This window comes from Cinclus cinclus, chromosome 3, assembly GCF_963662255.1.
Source record: "Cinclus cinclus chromosome 3, bCinCin1.1, whole genome shotgun sequence".
NCBI classification, from domain to species: domain Eukaryota; kingdom Metazoa; phylum Chordata; class Aves; order Passeriformes; family Cinclidae; genus Cinclus; species Cinclus cinclus.
In genome coordinates this window covers 63,222,063-63,242,257 of record NC_085048.1, presented here as the reverse complement: position 1 = coordinate 63,242,257, position 20,195 = coordinate 63,222,063, and the positions used below count along the sequence as shown (strand labels likewise).

The following is a 20,195-nucleotide window of genomic DNA, read 5'->3' as shown; positions in this document are numbered from 1 at the left end:
ATTAAAAAGGAAAACTTGATGAGTGCGAAGCTCGGGAGAAAAGAGCGCTTGTGCTGCAGAGTCGTCAGTGGCAAATGTTCTAGACAGGCACCGGAGGCTGCGGTTATTTGTGCCTGATAGGGCGTTCTAAACAAGCTAAGTACGAATTTTGGGTACATGCTAAAATAACACCAATCACTTTTCACAATTTAATGGAGGATAACTTTCTCTGCACCAAGCACTTTAAGCAAGGAAAAATACATTGACTCCTTCTTAAAGAAAGAAATACAAAGGAAACTCCTCATCCTTTCCCACCTGCCCGCAGGAGCTGGGGAAACCCAACACTGCTGGAGCACCAACAGGCTTTTGTGCATGTCACAGCAGAGGTGTGGAGGGGACAAATGGGTTCCAGGAGTTTGATGGGTCCAGTGCCCTAATCTGCTCCTAAATAAATGGCACACCAAAGTACTGAAATGTAAAAAGCTGTCACCCCTGCTAAAAGCTTGCCATCAGCCTGGCTTGTGAAACTGTGAAGCCCCAGGACAGGTTAATTTACCTGTGGCTTTAGACACCTAAGTAAGTCCAGCTGCCAACTGCTGGTTTAAAACTTCTCTTGAATTCACTGGTGGGGAAGGTGTTGGGAAGCCTGGAGAAAGATTCTGACACAGAGAACAAAAAGAATAAAGGAAAAGGTTTGCAAGGAGTTCTTGTATTTAGGTATGCCAGGTCTCAGAGTTGTTTGGGTTTAGGCTTAGGGTTACAAAAGGGTTGAAAAAAACCACAAAGTCTAGAGCTCCAGGGACACCGCCACTACAAAAGGGGAGCATGGCACTGCCACAGCATTGCTCCTGCCACACCTTGCTCCTTGGCACCACTCATGTGCTGGGAACCTCAGCCTCAGGAAAAGGCTGTTTTTACTGCTCTGCTTAGGGTTAGGGTCCAAGTTTACATTAGAAATGTCTACTTTTGATGTTTCCAGGCTTTACTACAAAAGCCCAGTAATATGGCAGTCAGTAAGTCCTTAATATTGCAGATTCTTTGACCCGTACCTCTTTGTGTGCTTTGTCACCCTTAACAGGTTTCCTCATATAAAGCCTCTTTGAGAAGTCCTCAGTGACAGGATTTACTTTTGCACCATGGACAGTTTTCTGGCCGAGTCTTTACTAAACTCACAAGCAGATTAGGGAAAAGTATAAAAACTCAGGTGAAGCAAAGCCCATCTTCCAGTCTTTTGGTGTTACCTATTCTGAAAGTGGGCACATAATCCTTCTAGTTCTGGATTTATAGAGTGACTGAGAAAGAACACCTTTCCTTTACTTTCACTTGTCCTGAAATCCAAGACTGCCCATGCCCTGCTTGTGGCAGTGTTACCAGAGGCCTCTCACTCAGCACTGCAGCCCATCCAGCAAGTGCTCATCCACAAGTGCTCATTCCCCCCTCCTCCATAAAAGATGACTCCTCTCTGAATATTAATGTGTCCTCAGACTCGAGTTTCTGCTGGCCTGTTTGCAGACGGATAAACTGCTGGGTGAACATCTGGGTGCCTGTGTCCAAGGTTTCCCTTCAGCTTGTTAATGAGAACTTTCCTGTAGAGGAAAATTCCCATGGATGTTGGACATACCACTGATGAAACTACCCAGGTAGATGAACCAGCTAATGCTGTCTAGAGTGAGACACTAATTTTGATTAATGGAAATGAGGCAAGATTATAAGCAGTCCTTGAGATTGGATGCAAAATCATGAGCTAGCCTTTCCAAAGAGGTCTCATTCGGAAATAAATACAAATGGATGGATGAAAGGGAGTCTGAGAAGTGTGTGTACTCATTTGTGGTTAGTTACAGGTCAAGACTGCTCCAGCTTCCTGCAGTAGCCTCAATTATGTGTCACACTCATGCTCCTTCAGAGCAGCCTGTCTGGTTTAGCCTTCTAAAATGATGTTGTTATTATTGTATTATATTGTGTTATATATTGTAATGTATTTATCTGGGAGACATCCACTTAATTTATGTTTTTAGATACTGAAATAACAAGTGGATTTCATCCACTGCAAGTTTTTGCCTCTGTAGACGAGCTCATTATAGACCAGAAGGTTCATGCTGAATCTGCCATTGCCATTTCTGTTCTTTTTGTATAACTGACAAGCTGCAGAGGAAACAAGGTGGGTCTGAAATGTGCTCCGAAACACTTAAAACCTATACAAGTGACAGAGAAATGGAGTAACTGAAAAAAAGGTAGTGAACAGTGGGGTTCAGCATCATTCAGAGTAACCAAATTCTCAGTCACCTGCTCTTCTTGAAACTGTGACTGACAAGTATCTGGTTCTCTACTTCATCTTGCACTGCTGGCAACACCTTTAAAATGTTAAAAAGATAAAGCAGATTTAGTCTTTCCATTTAGCTCATCCATTTAGTGATTTTAACTTTCTATTTCATCTATTCCATTTGTGAAGATTTTCATACTCAATGGACAACTTCCTTTGGTAGGCTGCGCTCTGTGTGGGAAGATTGGAACATCCTTGGTTTCCCTAAGGCACAAAGGGTCTGGACTCCAATCCCTCCCTCTGAGAAAGCAAGAGCTTTGGAAATTTAGGGACTTCTCATCTTGGGGTGTTCATAAACCTGCAAACAAGATCTCAGGTATTGCCCTGGCCTCACCACACAATAGTGTGACACATTTCTGCCAAGCAGTTTTCACGGTTTAGAAAATGAATCAATGGATTTCCCCTGTAGCTCCTGGCGTTGGTTCTAAGAAAGTTAAAATGTGTCTTGGCAGCCAAAATGCACCTGCTTCCTTCAGTGAATGAAAACTGCCTGAGGCAGAAACTGAATATTGTCATGCATTGCACCAGGCAGACCAAAGTTGAGAGGGGTGTGGGGAGCTTTCTAAATACTAAACATGGAGTAATAGAAGCAGAAATAGAAAACAGATTGGTTTGCCTGAAGCCCTAGTGAAGTGTGTTGCAAGCCTAAGGATTAAATGCTAAATCCCTGTCCTGAATCTGAACTGCTAAGAGCTTTCCATCTCTGACTGAAGGTACCTGTTGGTGTTTCTACTTGTGCTTGCTGCCATGAGATTTCTAATTTTAATAGATAACATTTACTCTATGTATTCCAGGTGCTCAGTGTAACTGAATTTCAGCCATGTACACTGACTTGATGTTTCTTCGCTACGAGGACTGGAGAACACACTGGATCATGGAGTAATGAGCTATGCTTGGTGAGGCTGCTAGGACAAGGTTCTTTCCAGCTAACTCAGTGTGGGGTCTTACATGCTCTCTTGCAGAAGAGACAAAAACAAGTAGTAATCAAATCAGACTGAAAGTAGTCTTAGCCATCTGCCCTGTGTCATGGTGAACCAGAAGTTAGAAGATAAGCAAATTTACAAACCTAGTCTCAATAAAGTTGCTTGGTTTGGTCTTTATTTGTATTTCCCGGGAACTCTGATGGCCTCACTACAGCAGATAGGCTTTCAGATAAATGTTAACAAAGTTATGTGGAACAGATCTGCCTTCTTACTAATGAAAAACAGAACAATAAAAAGGTAGGGAAAACAAGCCACAACAGGTCCATTGACTTAATGGATTTTGATTATTGCTATTTACTGGAATATATGGCACTGGATCAGCCATGTGCAAAACTCTAATTTTTAACGGAGCCAGTAGTAACATGATCACTGCACAAGCTACAGAGGATAGGTGGGATGGTTTTGCTTTTACAGGATGGACCTCAAAGCTGTCACAGTTATTGTGAAGAAACCTAGCAATGAGAGATTCTGCACTCCTGAATGCCACAGAAATATCAGGAAAATATCAATTGTTAGAGTGTTCCAAGTATTCAGAACAAAATCTTCAGTTCCAGTTCAGTTTATAATTGGCATTACATCAAATCTAGCACTTAGGCCCCATCCCTGGGAGAAGGCGCAATTTCTATTTCAAATGCTCCAGTCCTTGGCAGGAGTGTCCAGTGCTCAGAGCAACCACAGGATTTTGGGTGCTGACCACGCTGTTTTTCAGACTCCTCAGCCCTGGCAGTAGCCATGGATTTCTCTCTCACACATTTTTCATGTGGCACTGAGAAGAAAGCTGGCAATTTGGCAGTGGCTTCTTTTGAATGTCCTACATGCTCAGGTGGCCGGGTTGCGCAACAGATCTCAGAGCACTAAAATGTCAAGATTATGCTGAGATTTCCTTTGAGGTTAACTAGGAAATGAAAACTGGTGTTAATCTTAAAAAACTTGAGGAAACAGAGCATGGCACAAGCAGCAGGTTAAAACATCTGCTATAGTAAGGTACCACTGCTAGGAGAATGGGGAAAATAGAGCCTGTGGTATTGAGAGCTAAAGCCAGCTGCAACGTAATATTGCACAGCGTTCTGCTGTAGAAGGTTGTAACTTAGCTGCTCTATGTCACTAATCTTGGTCAGCTTATTTCTATTAGTGACATTGATGCAGTCTTGGGAAAACAGGAGTACTTTCTGCTCCATAAGCATGCCCTGCAACTTGAAAATTTAGAGGATTTGAGAAGCATGCTTAGATTGAACTTGTATTGCTTATGGAAAGGTTTCTATTAAAGTGGGTAGTGTAAGTGCAGTAGAACCGGTCCTTCCTGAGGGACTTGTTTATAAGAAATTTATTAGTCTGCATAGTGGCAGCAGGACCCTTTTCTCTTTGCCACACAGATCACTTGTGTTTACTAATTGGGTAAAAGGTGATGGCCTTGCCACACCCCAGTGTGTTGGACCCAAATGTGTTTACAGAGATGTGGGACTGTTTTGACAAGGGCTGCAAGACTGGATAGTTCTGACATCTGTGTTTTGGATGATCTAAAAGTACAATCATCCCAAAAGATAAAAATAATGGTATTTTTGATTGCAATGAGAAATTATGGATGTTGCAAATACAGGAAAGACATAAATAAAAGTAAATTAATGTTTACCTGGTGATATGAGGTACACAATGGTATTGCAAACTTGGTATAAGCCACCAAGAGATGAATGCAGTAGAAAATTTGGAAGGTTTTTTAAGCTGATTTTTCATTTCATGCTCACATCCATGTATTATAAGCCATAAGATCCAGTCTTCTGATAAACCTTTGCTTCCTTAGTAGTACAGGAACATACAGACCAGTTCACTGCTGGTTTCAGAGGCTCAGCAGAGAGACTGACATTGCTGCAGGTGACATTGCTTCAGGCCTTTCTTAGCAGCTGCAATAAAGTCACTTTGCAAGCAAGAGACTGAGAGAAAGGAGCAGAAGTCAGATTTCTTATCACTACCCCTATTATTCCATAACAGTATATTTGCTTACCCTACTTACAGAAAGAGATTGAGTGTCAGCTTCAGGCAAAGGCAAAACTTGTAGCTGTAATTAATTTGGAGCCCTTTGCCAAATGCTGTCATTAGTACATGCTAAGGTTGCTAGCAGGCCTGTGCTGGGATGTAGGCACTGCTATTTCCAGTAGGAAACAAATTCCCAGCTAAAAGAAGAGGGTAAAAAGCTCCTGCTGTTGCCCCGGGCTATGTACAGGGCTTCTCTGCTCCTCTTTAGCATCACTGAACACCTGATTCAGTAGAACAGAAGGCAACCCTTAAACAGCTTTCATTATTTTTCTTTGCTGTTTTGCAATGCTGTCTTTACTGCAACCGATTGCGCTGCCTGACATTAATTTTGCTGGCTATCTGTTGACAATTGCTGACTCCATTTCTGAGTGGTAACTGCTGCCCTACTGCCAGACTGCTTTTTTGGGTACAGATTAAAAATTTGAGCCCCAGGGAGACTGGGTGTAGGAGGAGATAGAGAATAGCATTGAGTAGCAAAACAGGCTGCTACCCATATTTTCCCACAGCTAAGAAATATAGTGGGGTTTAAAATTTCAGGTTGATCATGAAAGCTCTACGAAGGTTTCTAAACATCATATTATATCCTCATAATAGGATATAATACATATCCTGGATAAATAACGAACATTTGTTTCCAGCAGTCTGTGGGCTATGCAATCTTGCATGCCAGAGCAAAGTACACACCAAGAGTTTTTAGGATTTATCTTTAAAACCTATTTAATTGTAAAGATGAAATACATTTTTTAGGATGCATATAATATGTGACAACTGCTTAAAGAATAAAATGTGCTGTGACTGCATAGGAAAACTTAAGCACTTTCAGTACAGAAGAATTATTTTGTGTAAGTCAGTTTAGGAGACAAATAGATCTCACTGTGTTTTTAAGTCTAGTGGGAGACCAGTAAACATGCCTCTAAATCATACTACACAGGCTGAGTCCCTCTGATCTCTGCAGATGTGATGGTGTTTGCATTACATGGAGCAAGGAATAATCCAAAAAACAAAATTTTCTCAGAGACAGGGCAAGAAATAGATGTACAGATATATTTCAACGACTTTTTTATTTTGCACAGAGAATAATTAAGCAAACTCAGGAACACATAAAACCATTTTCCAATAAAGTATTATTGAAAGAAATTTTATCTTTGAGAGTTTGCAGAGTAGAGGTCTTTCAGGAGGAGCACTGGGTAAAAGTGAAGGAGCTATTCAGAGCTTAAAAGATCAGAAGCCTGGAAGATGGCACAGTTTGGGAAGGGGATGACTGAGAAACCTGAATACTGGTGAAGAGAGCCTCATCTCAGCCAGGAAAGAAGTTTGCAAGAGCAAAACCACTTCCTTCAACCTATGCCTCATCTATGGCCAAGAGAAAAGGAGAAATGTAGAAGCAGTCTCACCAACATGCCCAGGGATTTTTCTGTGCTGTTTGGGTTGATGACACTTGCTGTGTAAAACAGGACCCTTTCATGTGACTCATTTGATCCTGTGCCCTGACAAGATTGACTGTATTTAAACCACTCCAACTGATGTTTATTATTTTCTTTTCTTTAATTCTTGAAGATTGTCCTCTACCCAAACCATCAACTCCCACTGGTCCAGTGTCCTTCTTGGAAGAAAGAAGTGTTACAAAATAAGGTAGCACACAAACCACATCCAGCAGAACAACTTTAATGTCGACATTAATGAGGCTGTGGAGCAGAATGGGACAGCACTGGGGCAAATTGGAGCTCCCCCCCATCCAGCACAGCAGAGATTAATGTCATCTTTAGATGGCTGCCTGCCACTTCTCTTTTCTTCCCTAGAGAGTGGTTTGCTTAGATCCTTTTGGCTGTCTTGGCCCTGAAGGTTGGGTTTGTCAGACTTCTGTTCTTCTTGTTTGTCTGGACTCTGCAGCTGGTTCACATACTAAACTTTCACATTAAAATGTAATAATTTTGGTTTAAGCCAAACTGGAGGCGTGTCTAGCCTTGAACATCTAACAGCTTGGAATAACCTGCACTATGGGGACATATTGCTGAGGGGAACTGTGACTTTAGCCTTTACTACATTGGCAAGTGTCATCTGTGTTTTGTCATCTCCTGCTCTGCACCCTACACTTACTGTATGATGGTTTTTGATCCATTTTAGCCTTCCATGTATCAGTTGCCCTGTCTGTAAAACTGGAAGAGCAACTTCTTTTGTCTTTAGTTACTATAAAATGCTTGAAAGGCTTGAAATAAAAAACAAGGCAAAATTAAAATATACGGATGATACACAGGAGTGCTGAAAATGCTTAAATGTTTTGATCTCTTTCCATCACACTGGAATCGTCCAGGTATTTTTCAGTATTCTCCTGCTGTTTTCAGTAGGGGGGTCTTGCTGAACATTTTGCTGCAGCCTCAATGACATGATCACAAGAATTTAGAAAACTAAAGCAGTTTGCTGCCCTGCTGCTGGGCCACACTGTTTGCTGACTTACATTGGACATCTGGAAGATGTTGTTTCTTAGTGGCAGTTTTTTGATAGCAGAGCTGATGATGTGTGTTTATAGCACAGGCTGATGCTGCTAAAGCCAGTACCTGGGTGAGTTACTGTGAAATGAGAAGGTTTTAGTGCCATGGGAGTCACTGCAGCAATTTTGGTTGCTAGCAGACAGCATTTGGTGAAACTGCTGCCAGAGGTGAGCAGCAATGCTAGATCTCTACTTGGATTAATAACTCCTTGTCGCTTTGACAAGGTAACAAGTAAGGTGTGAGAGATCTAGGAGGTCACCTTGCAATAATACAGAATTAGGACAATTCCCCTTCTCCATGCTTCTCGGCCTTGTTGTAAAGGGCAGTGGCAAACAAGAGGCCTTCAGAGCAGGGACAGTGTGACTGAAAAATATTGTAATGCAGGATATTGTCCCTCCAGCCAAATAAAGGCAAAAGCAGAGGGCTGAAGCAGCACTACTGGTATGTGTGTCTTCCCTCAGCAAGTAAGGGTTTTCATACTGTGTGATGCTAAGGAGCAAGTTCTTTTCTTAAAACCTAACTTAGGCCAGAAAAATCTGTCTTAGCTAAACTGATTCTGGAATTAGAAAAGAGAAGTATTTTTGTTCCTTTTGTTTGTTTGTTTGTTTTTAATTTTTCTTTTTTTTTTTTAACCAGAGAAAAGACAGTGAGAAACTATGTGGATGGCTTAGTGTCACTGCCAGTGCAAACAAAAAGAAATGTTGATGGGTTCTAAGAGGTGGCACTAGACATGAGAATTACTTCCCACACTTACTGATATGTGCTCCTGGGCTGATCAAGCTTGAAACCTACATGCAAAACCAAGGCAGAAAAATCATGATATGTTGCAGTGTTTTCCTTTTAAGGAGAACTTTGGTATTTTGGTGTGGACAGTCTGAAATGGCTTTAAATCAGGTTTAAATCTTTGACTTTGCATGAATGAATCACATCAGACATCAAAGCTTCAAAACCGTGGTGCTTGGAGTAACTTTTTTTTTAACTTCACTGTAGACATGAGCAAACATCTCTTGTTTAAAGAGGAAATAAAAAGGAATTAATCACATTTTAAGACTTGACAATGTATGAATGTCTTTGTACCACTTAGCATATTCCAGGCAAGAAATATCACCATTGTTAGCATTACTACTGAAGAACAAAAAGCTTGTTTGAAAGATTAGAGAATTTTCACAGGCCTTGGTAAACAGTCAATTGTCCATATTTCAAATTATTCATACCATTCTGCTCTTCTGTTTTAAATTTCACTTGTTTCACATCCCAATCATTCTGTATGGTTAAGCCTGGTTTGCAGGTTAGACCATTTGGCAGTCATTACTTATTTTTGTTTTGACACAATTTGTTGGATTTTGTTAGTCCCAAATTCAGGAATTCTCTCAGCTTTAGTGAAGACCTAAAGCAGAACTTAAAATTTAACTTGAAGTCAGCAGAAATTGAACATGTTTCTGTGTATTTGTCAGTAATGTAATTTGAAGTACCACCCTGCTCAGGATGTTCTCATATTGTGCAATTTCCAGACCCAGAGAATATTTCCTAGGGCTTTTTCTGGAGCTTCCCTACTGTCCATAGGAAGAGCTGTGCTAAGTAATAGTGTTAGCTACTCTTTCCAGACCCCACCTCTGGAGCCCTCTTGATCATTTCCCTATCCTTCGTGTAACAGGTGATCTTGTATCATGTACTAGGGAGTCACCATGGATCCCTCACCTGGCTAACCTCATGCCCACTGGGTGCCCACCTTGTCTGCCCACCTTGTTACCACACCAGACATGACTCATACTGCACGTTTCCTTCATGTATTTGGGCTTTTCCATCTGGTCATTCTCATTCTGCAGCAGGTTCTCCAGGGATGCTCTACATCAGGTCACAGGTATCTTGCACTCAGCTCTGTTTCAGTCTCTCCTTCAACACCCCCGTCACTCTGCCTAAGCAGCAGGCAGCAAAACCATACTTAATTATACTTATTTTTCCAAAACTGTGTGTGCCCACACCTAGCTATCAGTTTCATCACCATTAGATCTCATTTTGATAGCTAGGTTTCCTGTTTTTCAAGCTCTGAAGTGCATTGCTTTGGCCTTTTATAGTAGCATTTTTCTTTCATCTTCATGACTTATATTGTAAACCGGAGACAGTTTTTCCAGTAGTAGTCACATCAGGCCTGTAAACGCAGCTAAAGGTCTGGTTTTATTGCCACAATAATCAAGAAATATGCATCCTATTGTCCTCAACAAACCGCCTTTTCATTCTATTCCTCTCCCCTGTGATTTTCAAAATCACTGATTTCCCAGCTCCAGGTAACCTTGTGTTTGAATACAATCCATAGTCTAGATGTATGATTCTAGATGCATGATCTTGCTTTTGGTTGCATTAAGTCTACTAAATGGGGCTAAGAAAAGTTGAATAAAGTGCAATAAGAGTAGGAACATCTCAGGTCTCTTACTGCTTGGCTCTTCCCTCTACTATTTTACAAATTTACATGGCAGTATTTTGCTCCTTGCTGACTGGTTTGCTGAAAGCACCATGTCTAATCAGCTTCGTTTGATTAACATAATTAGAAGATTTTGAGGAAAAATATGTATAACTTTGAGGATATTATAAAGGACATCAGCAATTTAGTGGTACTATATTGATTGAAATGTGCACTATTATGTCTGCTTCACCAATTCCAGAACTTGACTAGCTAACTTGAAAAATTCTTCAGCATATAAAACAAAGTTCTTATCATCATTAACATCTTTTCCACCAGTGCTTATTCTTTCCTTCTGTGATCATTCTGAGAACACTTTTAAAGTGTATTTTATAAATATGAAGGGCTGTTTGCATAATCTAGTATCAGCTCTGAATTTAATGCACATTGTCATCAAGAGGAAGCAACACCAAAAGTGCTGCAAACTTCTATCACAAATATTTTGGTCTAAAAGTTAACTGCTATTCCTAATAAATTTATGATGAAAATTATTGCAAGAATATCAGCATATTGTATTTTAATCACAAGTACTGTTAACTGGGAAGGTGATGCCTTTTCAAGTACTAGAAGAAATAAATGCTATACAGTTTAATTGTTACTGAAAAGTAAAAATAAAAATGAAACAACCAACCAAACCAACCAAAGAGCAAAAGGCCAAAACAAAACAGGATAAGATGCAGTGAAAGATTACAACCACAAAAAAACTCAATGAAGTGAGATTGTACGGATAAGTAACCAAGTTTTCAAATTTTAATCATCAATTACTTGATTATGGTATGTTAAATATACTTATAAGTAGTTATCCATAACCACTGCTGCAAGGCTTGCTCATCAGAAAAACCAGAAGCAGACATCAGCAGCTGGCAAATAAGGCTGGGGAAAGACACCAAAGACACCCAAAATAAGGGATACCTTCCTCTTCAAGGAATGTTGGCTGACCTACACCAAAATATATTTACAGAGCTGAACCACCCTTATCTGTCCATGTGTATGGACACACACTGATGTGTATATACTGAACACAATTATACTGATTGGTGTTAGGGCAGGAGTAACTGGGCAAAATCCAATGGGCTACTGAAAAGAAGTAAATAATTTTTTCCTACCTATGTGTTAGAGGCCTCACATTGCAAAAGAACATTACAAGATCATGCACAAAGAGGTTAGTGAAGAAATCTTTAGGAAATACTGAGAAAGATGTTGGATGACTGATTTTTTGGGGAGCAAAAAATTTCACATCGCATAGCTATTTTCTTCTTTTACACTAAGCTATAACTCTTCTCTGTAATCTTCCTGATGAACAAAGGTGTGTTTATGTAAGCTAGGTGTAACACTGCTGTATGATCTATACCTTTATTATAGAAGCAGCTAAGGACAATTTTTTACCTCCTGATAAGGAGTCATTGGCATATTGTAATGCTGAAATTAGAAAAATTAGAAATATTCTAATGCAATTTCTGGTTTTAAAGTATATGACTACAATTGAAAAATTCATAGAATGAACAGTCACAGAGAATGCCCAGGTCATGCAAGAACAACAGCTGAGAGAAAACATTTAGGTAAAGGTATTTCTCTAAAAAAAACACCTAACCATGTACTAGTTTGGAAGATACAAATTTTAAAACAGTACAGAATTTTTTTTTTTCTTTTTGCTTATCCTGTTCAAAACCAAACAGATAATTACTGTGAGGATTTTTGGTGTACTAGAAGAGACAAAAAAAGGTTTAATAAGTGAAAAAGTGACAAGTTTTGAAAAAGAAAATGCCATCTGCCCTAGTAAGTTCTAGAATGTCCTATAGCTTCGTTATCCTAAATATCACATGACAGGAAGAAAAAGTGAACTTTCATCAGAAGTGCTGGTGAGAGCATCAGGCAATAAAAGCAAGCCTGCAGGAGCACTTTCTTGGTGTGGCACAGCCAGTGTGGAGTGTCTGAAGCAGTGGTGTGTCTGGGGCAGACCTCTCCCTCTGAGCTGGTGCTGCCACGCTGCCATCAAAGCCACTGGAGAGGAGCAGACACTTGCAGGGCAGGAGGCAGACAGATGCTCTACTGCCTGTGTTTAAGGTTGGGTGAAACATGCATGGTCCAGCCACTATGATTACAGCCATTACACTGAAGCCCTTTGTCCTACAATTTTTCCCCTTTTCTTTTGTTTGCTTGTTTTTTTTTTTCCCCTAAAAGTAACTGCTTTCAAATGCTGGTAATTTGTTTTTGCAGGAATTGCAAGGTGGGAGCATCCTCTGTAAAAATATTTATTTTAAAATATTTTTTCTTTTTACTTATTTATTAAAAAAAATAATATAACCTCACAACAATCATATTATACACAGGACATTTATGATTGAGGTCCCAGTCATTTATATCACATCTGGAAACTGTTACAAATAACATATAATGAGTAAATTGTTCAACTGTGATGGCTCCAAAAACTTCAATACATTAAGATGTCTGTTCCCCTGATTAATCACTCTCTTTAGCAAAACAAACAAGATTTTGCATTTTTAAGTATTAGAGAAGATTGCTTTTCAGTCTTCCATTTCTACATGAAGTCCCCATTGTTCCTTGAACTGCAGGAGATACATTTCTTGGTTCTCAGATGATTCACCAGATATTTCTTTTTCATAGAGTCTAAGTAAAATTCCTTCTTTGTCGGGGTCATGACACTTAAATACTCCTTCACACACCTGATTTTCAACACTGGACAAAGTAGGAATATGCAGTCTTCCATTGTGAGGATCCCAATCAACTAATATGGTCTGCACAACTTCTTTCTCTGTGAGGCTCCGTGTGATCTTGTCCAGCTGATGATAGGATGTCTGCCCAGACTTCTCACTGTCCAGGTCCATGAAGTCAATATGGGTCTCACCTGGCAATTCATCTGCTGCATCAACCACTTGCAGATTAGGTTCCTCTGTTTTCTGTCCCAAACAAAGGTCTGCCACTCTTATCTCTAGCTGGGGGGAATACGGCTGTCCTGTTTCCATATCAGCCAAGTCCCCCAAAGCAATCTGTTGCTCACCCTGTAGCCCCCCAGGGGCAGAAAATTTCTCTTCTGGTTTCTGACCAGGACTGAAGTCTTCAGCCCTTACATCATGTTCATACTCTACAACCCCTGCATTTTTATCTCTGCAAGTATTCTGCATTCCAAGCCAGCCAGGAGATGCCCAGTTTCCAGTCTGGTCCCCTTCCACTGAGATATCTTCTTTGAGTGAAATCTCTTCACAGGAAATATCAAGCAAATATTTTGCTTTCAGCACTTGTTTAGAAGGCATATTCTTCCCTTCGGTGTCACTGTAAACAGTGTTATAATGGGGACTTTTCCTTCCCGATAGACAACTGGATTCTTTGCAGTCATCCCCAGTAAAAGTGATAAGGTTGAGCACTATTTTTTCACTTGGTATGAAAACCTGTCCCTTGCATTTGTCCGTGCACTGCCATACCTGGAAAGTAAGAAATATTTTGAGTGAAGGATAATAAAAATACCATATTGCTGCTTCTTATGCCATCTTATATTTTTAAAATACGAGGTTAGGTTAGACCTTGTTAGGAGGTTTTTTCAACTTAGGAAAGAAGAAAGTTCATAATATAAGCATTCAAGACTGTCAATATGCTCCCATTTTTTTATTCTATCTAAAATAAAACTATATTATGACCAGTTTTAATATAACTTTCTTCCCCTTCCCCATTTGTTTCCAAACCAGCATAAACTCACGTGACTTTGGAGAAAACATCAGTTTTTGTTCTTGGACCAAATCTATTCCACTCCTTTAACCAGCGAAGAGAAAATGCAGTCACAACCAGTTCCCACAAGCAGTGTCAGGTAACATGTTAATGTATAACTTACAGAGAATAAAATAATACCAGGTTTCCTTTCAGTGAGGGGGCTACACATCAGCTGGAAGCACAAAGTCTGCACTGTGCAGTCTTTTGTGACTCTGTGCAAAATCATCAAGTGAAACAATAGGGATCTCTCTGAAACGAGTAAAATTTTTGACAGGAATCAGCATTGTGTGGGCCCTAGTGGAGTGAAGAGGAAAAACAACCAGAAGGTGCATTTCAGGGCTTCCAAGCTTGAACGGAAGACTAAGACCACTAATGGATGTACTAAGTAGTCTGAAAGGTTGCACAGGTCAGAAATGCTGGACCAAACCAAACCGTTTATTCCATGTCCCCCGAGCCACACAGGGGGCACATGTGGAAGAGTCTGTATGTTGGGAAAGCCAGAGAGCATCATTAGTATACCAGATCTATATTAATTTGTTACCTTAACATTGACTGAATCCAGAGGTGGAGAAATAAAATTGAAACTCCATGATGGTCATTAAAAAGTGCAATGAAAATAAAAAAATTCCCAACAATCAAACTACATCTTTATTAGAGAAAAAAACCAAAAAACTACTGGAGTTAGGAGTTTAGTCTGTTACTGAGTGGGAATTTTTCACTAAGTCACCCTTCAAGTCACCTTGGATTTTAAAGAGCTCTGCCCTATTAGCTCCCCAAGAGACCAAGCTATCTACCTATACCATGACCTGCATCCCAGGAACAAAACATAAAGACAGAGACACACTTTTTACTAGGGTCTGTACTGACAAGGGACAACAGTTTTAAAATGAAAGAGGATTCATTTAGACTGAATAGAAGGAATAAATTCTTTACTGTGAGTGTAGTGAGGCACTGGAATAGGTCTCCCAAGAAGCTGAAGATGTCCCATAAGTGCAGGTGCTTAGTCAGGCTGGATGGAGCTTTAAGTAACCTGATCTCGTGGCAGATGTCCTTGCCCATGACAGAATGCTTGAACTAGATACCTTTGAAGGCCCCTACCAACCCAAACCACTCTGTGATTCCACAGTTCTGTAATAAAACCAGTGCCTCATCAAGTGCAGGAGGTGTTTCTGTGCACATCAGAAACAATGCAGCAGTAGCTGCTCCAGTCCTTCTAAGCCTTCTGAACTCACAGTCCCTGTGTGATGATTTCTCCTGTCACCTCTGCACTTCTCTAATCTTCAGCAAGATCAGCAGGTTGAAAACAACTCCCTTGTATCTCCCATCCCACGGTGTCAGATTGGATTAACACAGAAGTCTTCATTCATTATTATAATTGCATGTTTATGGTTGAGCAACCTGCTTAAAGATACCTGTGGGAAAGTTCTGTTGAGCTCATGAGCTGGAAACCACTAACATTTCATAGACTTCATGTGTTCTTTCTAAAAATCAACAAACTTTGCAGCACAAAGAAATTTGAGAATGTTTTTTTGCAAAAAAGTGCATTTGGGCTGTCTAAATAATATAATGGGTTTGTTTATACATTTTTGGGTGTTAGGAAATGGCAGTATTTCAAAGTATTCTTGAAATCCAGGTTATCTGTATGATACACATATTTAAATCCTTCACAATTAAGTGGGAAAATCTGATAATACCCAGTAATGGTCCAAGAAAATATCATGGTGTTTCTGTACTGCTTAATTATCTTCCCTTCTTTTTTTTCTGAATTCAGCAAGTTAATAACTTTTGTTCAACTGACTTTACACAGTGCTTCATCTTAGATAAATTTATGGAGTTCTAACATCCTGACAGACCTTGCTTAGTGCACCTCAGATCTTGCTTAAGGCAATGACTCTTCCCAAACCAACAGCTCTCTTCTGATCATTGCAAACCTGGATTACTATGTTTTTCTTGCATTTAATAACCCTTGATGTGGCTTTCCTCTCTTGATCTCAGTGGCAACTAGAGCTTTTTATTTGGAGCTAACCACAGTTTCCTCCAAGCCTACTTGGTACCCTGGAAAATACACAGCTCTGCTGTGAGTGTCAAGGTTGACAGTGACCTCCTCCATCAGAAGACACTTACCAGGTTTGTTGGATGTTTTTGCTTGTGGACATGAATATACTTGTGCACACAATAGCATGCCACAGAAATAAAAAGGAGAGACAGTATTGTAGGCATAATACATCCAAATGTGATTTTTATAGTCTCATCTTCTGTTTTATCTGTTAATAAAACAAACATTTTCATTGTAAACTTTTTAATGTATGTAGACAATAATATGTGCATTCACCACATAGCATTTTGGATAAAGAATGCAAATGTTTTAGATAAACAAGGAATTTGCAGGAAATGAAAAAAAAATCATTGAGCTAAAGGGCAATTACTATTATTGTCTAAACGATAAATTAAATTCTAAAAGGAAGGAACAACATCTCCCTTAGGTTCTCCTGTTGTTAACTTTAGATTGGCCCGGCTCTGCCATTCCCAAACCACATTAAAGGAGAAAAAACATTCTCCATGCACTAAAAGAATGCATATACTTTCCTTCAGAGGTTCTGATGTACCTTCCAGTCAGTCCCAGCTATGCTTTTTTAGAGGCAAAGTTTTGTTCGTTGGTACAAACATACAGAGAAGGGAGAAACTGTGCTAATTATCACTCTCAAAATGGATACATACAGAACTCACAAATTGAATCACTATGATTTTTTTCTTACTTGCATATTTTTTTATTTTTATTTTTATTTTTATTTTTATTTTTATTTTTATTTTTATTTGCCACTTCACACATACCTTTCAATGTAGTAATGCAATGTTCTTTGGAAAAACCACTGTCCAAAACTGGTGTGGTGACATGTATCTGTGCACTGACACAATAAGCTGTTCCAGGTTCTAACCAGGGCACGACCAAGGTGTTGTTGCTGATGGAGAACCACCACTGGAAGACATTAAAAAATCTTTTTCCTCCCTTTAACTCCTGAGCTACAGAAAGGTCAAGAGCATAAACATTTTCTAGAAATACTGATACTCTAAGAGTTTCCAGCTGCATCCTTTTCTTCCAAATGCAATCAACATTCAAGTTAATTGTTAAGTCACATCCTCTCTAATTATTTTCTCTTCCAATCAAAGATTCTTGTACCACCACTGAACAATTTCATGCTTCACATGAAGCAGGACCACTGGCCTCTACTGGCTGACTTTCTTGTGCTGATGTTGCAATAGAGCTAAAGCATCACTCCAGCCCTGTCCTGACACACAAACTGGTGACAGGCACATGTTATGGGTCCACAAAATATTTCAAACTGGGATGTTCTGGAAAAGATAGAAGCCTTAAGGTAGCCAGGATTTATGTAGATCTTCGAGTCCAAAGTAAAGTAATTGCTATATTTACTGCATCTTTGTGAAAAAAAAACCCTCAACAAATCAGCCAAACACAAAACTCTGAAAAAGCCAAACATAACCAACTGAAACACCAAACCACTTTTGTCTACTACATGTTTGCTAATCTTGGCATTTCAAGAAGAGCAGAGCACAGATTTAATAGGAGCAGTTCTACAGCCTTGTCAAAGCTTACCCGTTTCTTTGTTTTTTTATTGAGGACAGACACGTTGTACTGTAGGCCAGGATACACTTGAAGCAGAGAGATGGATTCTTCCTCAGGACTTCTCTTCCACTTCTCAGGAGCAGTCAAAATGATTGAAATAGATCTGTCAGTAGAAGATACACTTACCATGGGTGGATCTATTTTAGCTGGAAAAATGAACATGTACAAAAAGCTGTCAAATTCAGTAGAGGTACACTGGTTTGACCAGTTTCAACAAATTGATCATACTACATTTTTGAATGTTTGGAGGAGACTAAGTAGAGCTTTGAACAATTTATTTATATTGGTAGGAAATTATTTGATCAGATAACTAAGAGGATCTTTACAGTAAGAAAGTGAACACTGACTTGGAATTTTGCCAAGGAATTCCTGTGACTTTACAGGATAAACAACCTTGAAACTCAATTTGCTAAAATAGGCTGAATTACTTAGATTATCTGGCACAGATAAGAAATGTTAGGCTCTAGTGTATGCTTACTGATTGGTTTAATAAAAACTTTTCAAAATCAGAGTTATTTATACAGTGAATGCGCCACAGATTTTATTTGCCTTGAGTGAGGCTTTACCATAGCATTAGGAATAATTCTGTATATACCAGACTATATATATATATATATATATATATATATATATGTATATATGTAATATATCCCAATTCCAATTTTATTATTTCAATTACTTTTGTCAAAAGCAGAATAAAATAATAAATGTGAAACAACTGCAAGAAAATATAACTTCATGCTAAACTTGAAATTTCCTACACTGTGAAGGAATGTGCAGTCTGAGCACACATTATTAATCAAGGTCATTGAACACCTGGCTGTGTGCTTAGCTCTCCTTACTGTCTGTTAGAGGGTTGAATCGTGTGGTCTCCATCCAGTCAGAGCATGTCCCATTTAGAAATGCCTTAACACTTGCATAGTATTGTTCTTCATAGTCAGAGGTCTCACTGGAGAGATCACACCATGTTCTGTTTATCTTCCTGCATTCTGGCTTTCTAATCCATTTGCCAACACCGTATCTATATTGAAAAGAAAGAGAAAGGAGCTGTACAAAAGCTATTTCCATTATATTAGTAACATCATAATATAATTTTCTCTGCTTTATTATAGCTGATAAAACAGTTTCTGTGTTTAGCAGAAATCTGAAATTTCAAGGAATCCCTGCTTCAGCTGAGATGAACCACAAGGTCTCCACAAGTTTTTAATGAAAAATAAATTAGAGTAGGCCCTATCCAGAAGAAGTCAGATGAAACTAACTGGGATATTAGTGATACCAATCTAAGTCATGCTTTGCCACAGCTTTAGCTTAAATTCTAAACACACAATAACAGAGTCAGGATAACTATATGGAAACAAAGAGTTCAGTCAGAATGGTCAGTGATTCATCCTCAAGCATGGACACAGACGATGTTCAGGGTCTCCAAGATGAACGACAGGAGATTACTCATTCCTGCCTGATGCCTCATTTTCTTGTTTAGAAGAAAGACTCAACTTTCACACAATGAACTTCAAAATTCTTCTAGTTGAAAAAAGGCCATATATCTGCTACCAACAATGCCTTGGCACTGACCAGTTCTTATACACTGTACAACAAACCAATATTTCCTTGGAAAATTCCTGTTTGGATTTGCTCAGAATCTTGTGCTCCTTAAATTCACATTAAAATAAACAAGCCAACTTACACTGCATACTTCACCTTGTAGAATACTCCATCACCTGTGCCTTCTGGTGCTGACCAGTGAAGGACGTTCTTCATATTTATGGATTCAAAATGGACATTCCTAGGGTTGGGCAAAGAACAATACAAGTCTCCTGAGAAAGAAAATAAGAAAGGAACAACACACACTAAGAATCAGCAAATACATACACTCCCAAAGTAGCCAAGAGAGACAGAAATTTTTTAAAAAGGCCATAAATTCTACCTTTTTTAGCATTCAGAGAGCAATGTGGCTGGCTATGGAAAATCAATTTTTTTACAGGTGTCCCTGCCTAGTGCAGTCTCAAAATCCATCTTTCCAAGTATGTTTTTTCTCTAGCAAAAATGGCTTTGCCATTTATCACAGGCATGGAAATATTTAGGACTGGAAGCTAAAATTAGAAAAGACACATTTTTAAATTGCCACTATGTTTGAATATCAGAAAAATTTAACACTCAAAATTTAAAAAATATCTTTAATACTTCACTAGAATCTTCTTGTAGTTCAGTGTATTTTTAAAAGGCAAACCAGGCCTTTTAGTTTGTATTTTTTTTTAAAGATAGACAAGGCTTACTGCAAACACAGCTTTACAAGCTGAAGCATGACTGCTCTAGAGAATTAGACTGGATGATCACAACAGCTGCAGAATGATTTGACCATCCCATTTGATTCTCCAGAAAGCCAAAAGCAAACATCTACTGTAAGGTCACACATCTAACTTGCTGTTCATTGCACCAGCTTTTGAAATTAATAAATAGGCAAATTTTGATATCTTAAGAATACAGTTTCAGATCTTTCTAATACCCACCTCTAATCTAATGAATGTCCTGAAGGTGCCCACATTGCTAAATTGTTTGCAAAACAAAGCCT

General features: G+C 39.1%; 1 protein-coding gene across 1 annotated transcript; it reads right to left on the bottom strand.

Moving 5' to 3' along the window:
* Nucleotides 1-12,785: 12,785 nt before the first annotated feature.
* Nucleotides 12,786-19,432, bottom strand: IL20RA (interleukin 20 receptor subunit alpha). The gene is made up of 6 exons (XM_062488919.1): nt 19,311-19,432; nt 18,469-18,647; nt 17,597-17,772; nt 16,816-16,960; nt 16,108-16,247; nt 12,786-13,700 (listed from the first exon to the last, which is right to left on the bottom strand). The coding sequence occupies exons 1-6, from the start codon at nt 19,382-19,384 to the stop codon at nt 12,786-12,788; spliced, it is 1,629 nt and encodes a 542-aa protein (XP_062344903.1). The 5' UTR covers nt 19,385-19,432.
* Between the last annotated feature and the right edge of the window lie 763 nt (nt 19,433-20,195).

Excerpts from the sequence above, each read along its gene's own strand:
- IL20RA (XM_062488919.1), bottom strand. The coding sequence starts at position 19,384 with ATGAAGAACGTCCTTCACTGGTCAGCACCAGAAGGCACAGGTGATGGA. Across the intron at positions 16,961-17,596 it reads ATAAAAAAACAAAGAAACGG|TGGTGGTTCTCCATCAGCAA; the intron begins GTAAGCTTTGAC and ends AATGTCTTCCAG. Across the intron at positions 16,248-16,815 it reads TTGCATTACTACATTGAAAG|ATAAAACAGAAGATGAGACT; the intron begins GTATGTGTGAAG and ends TTTTATTAACAG.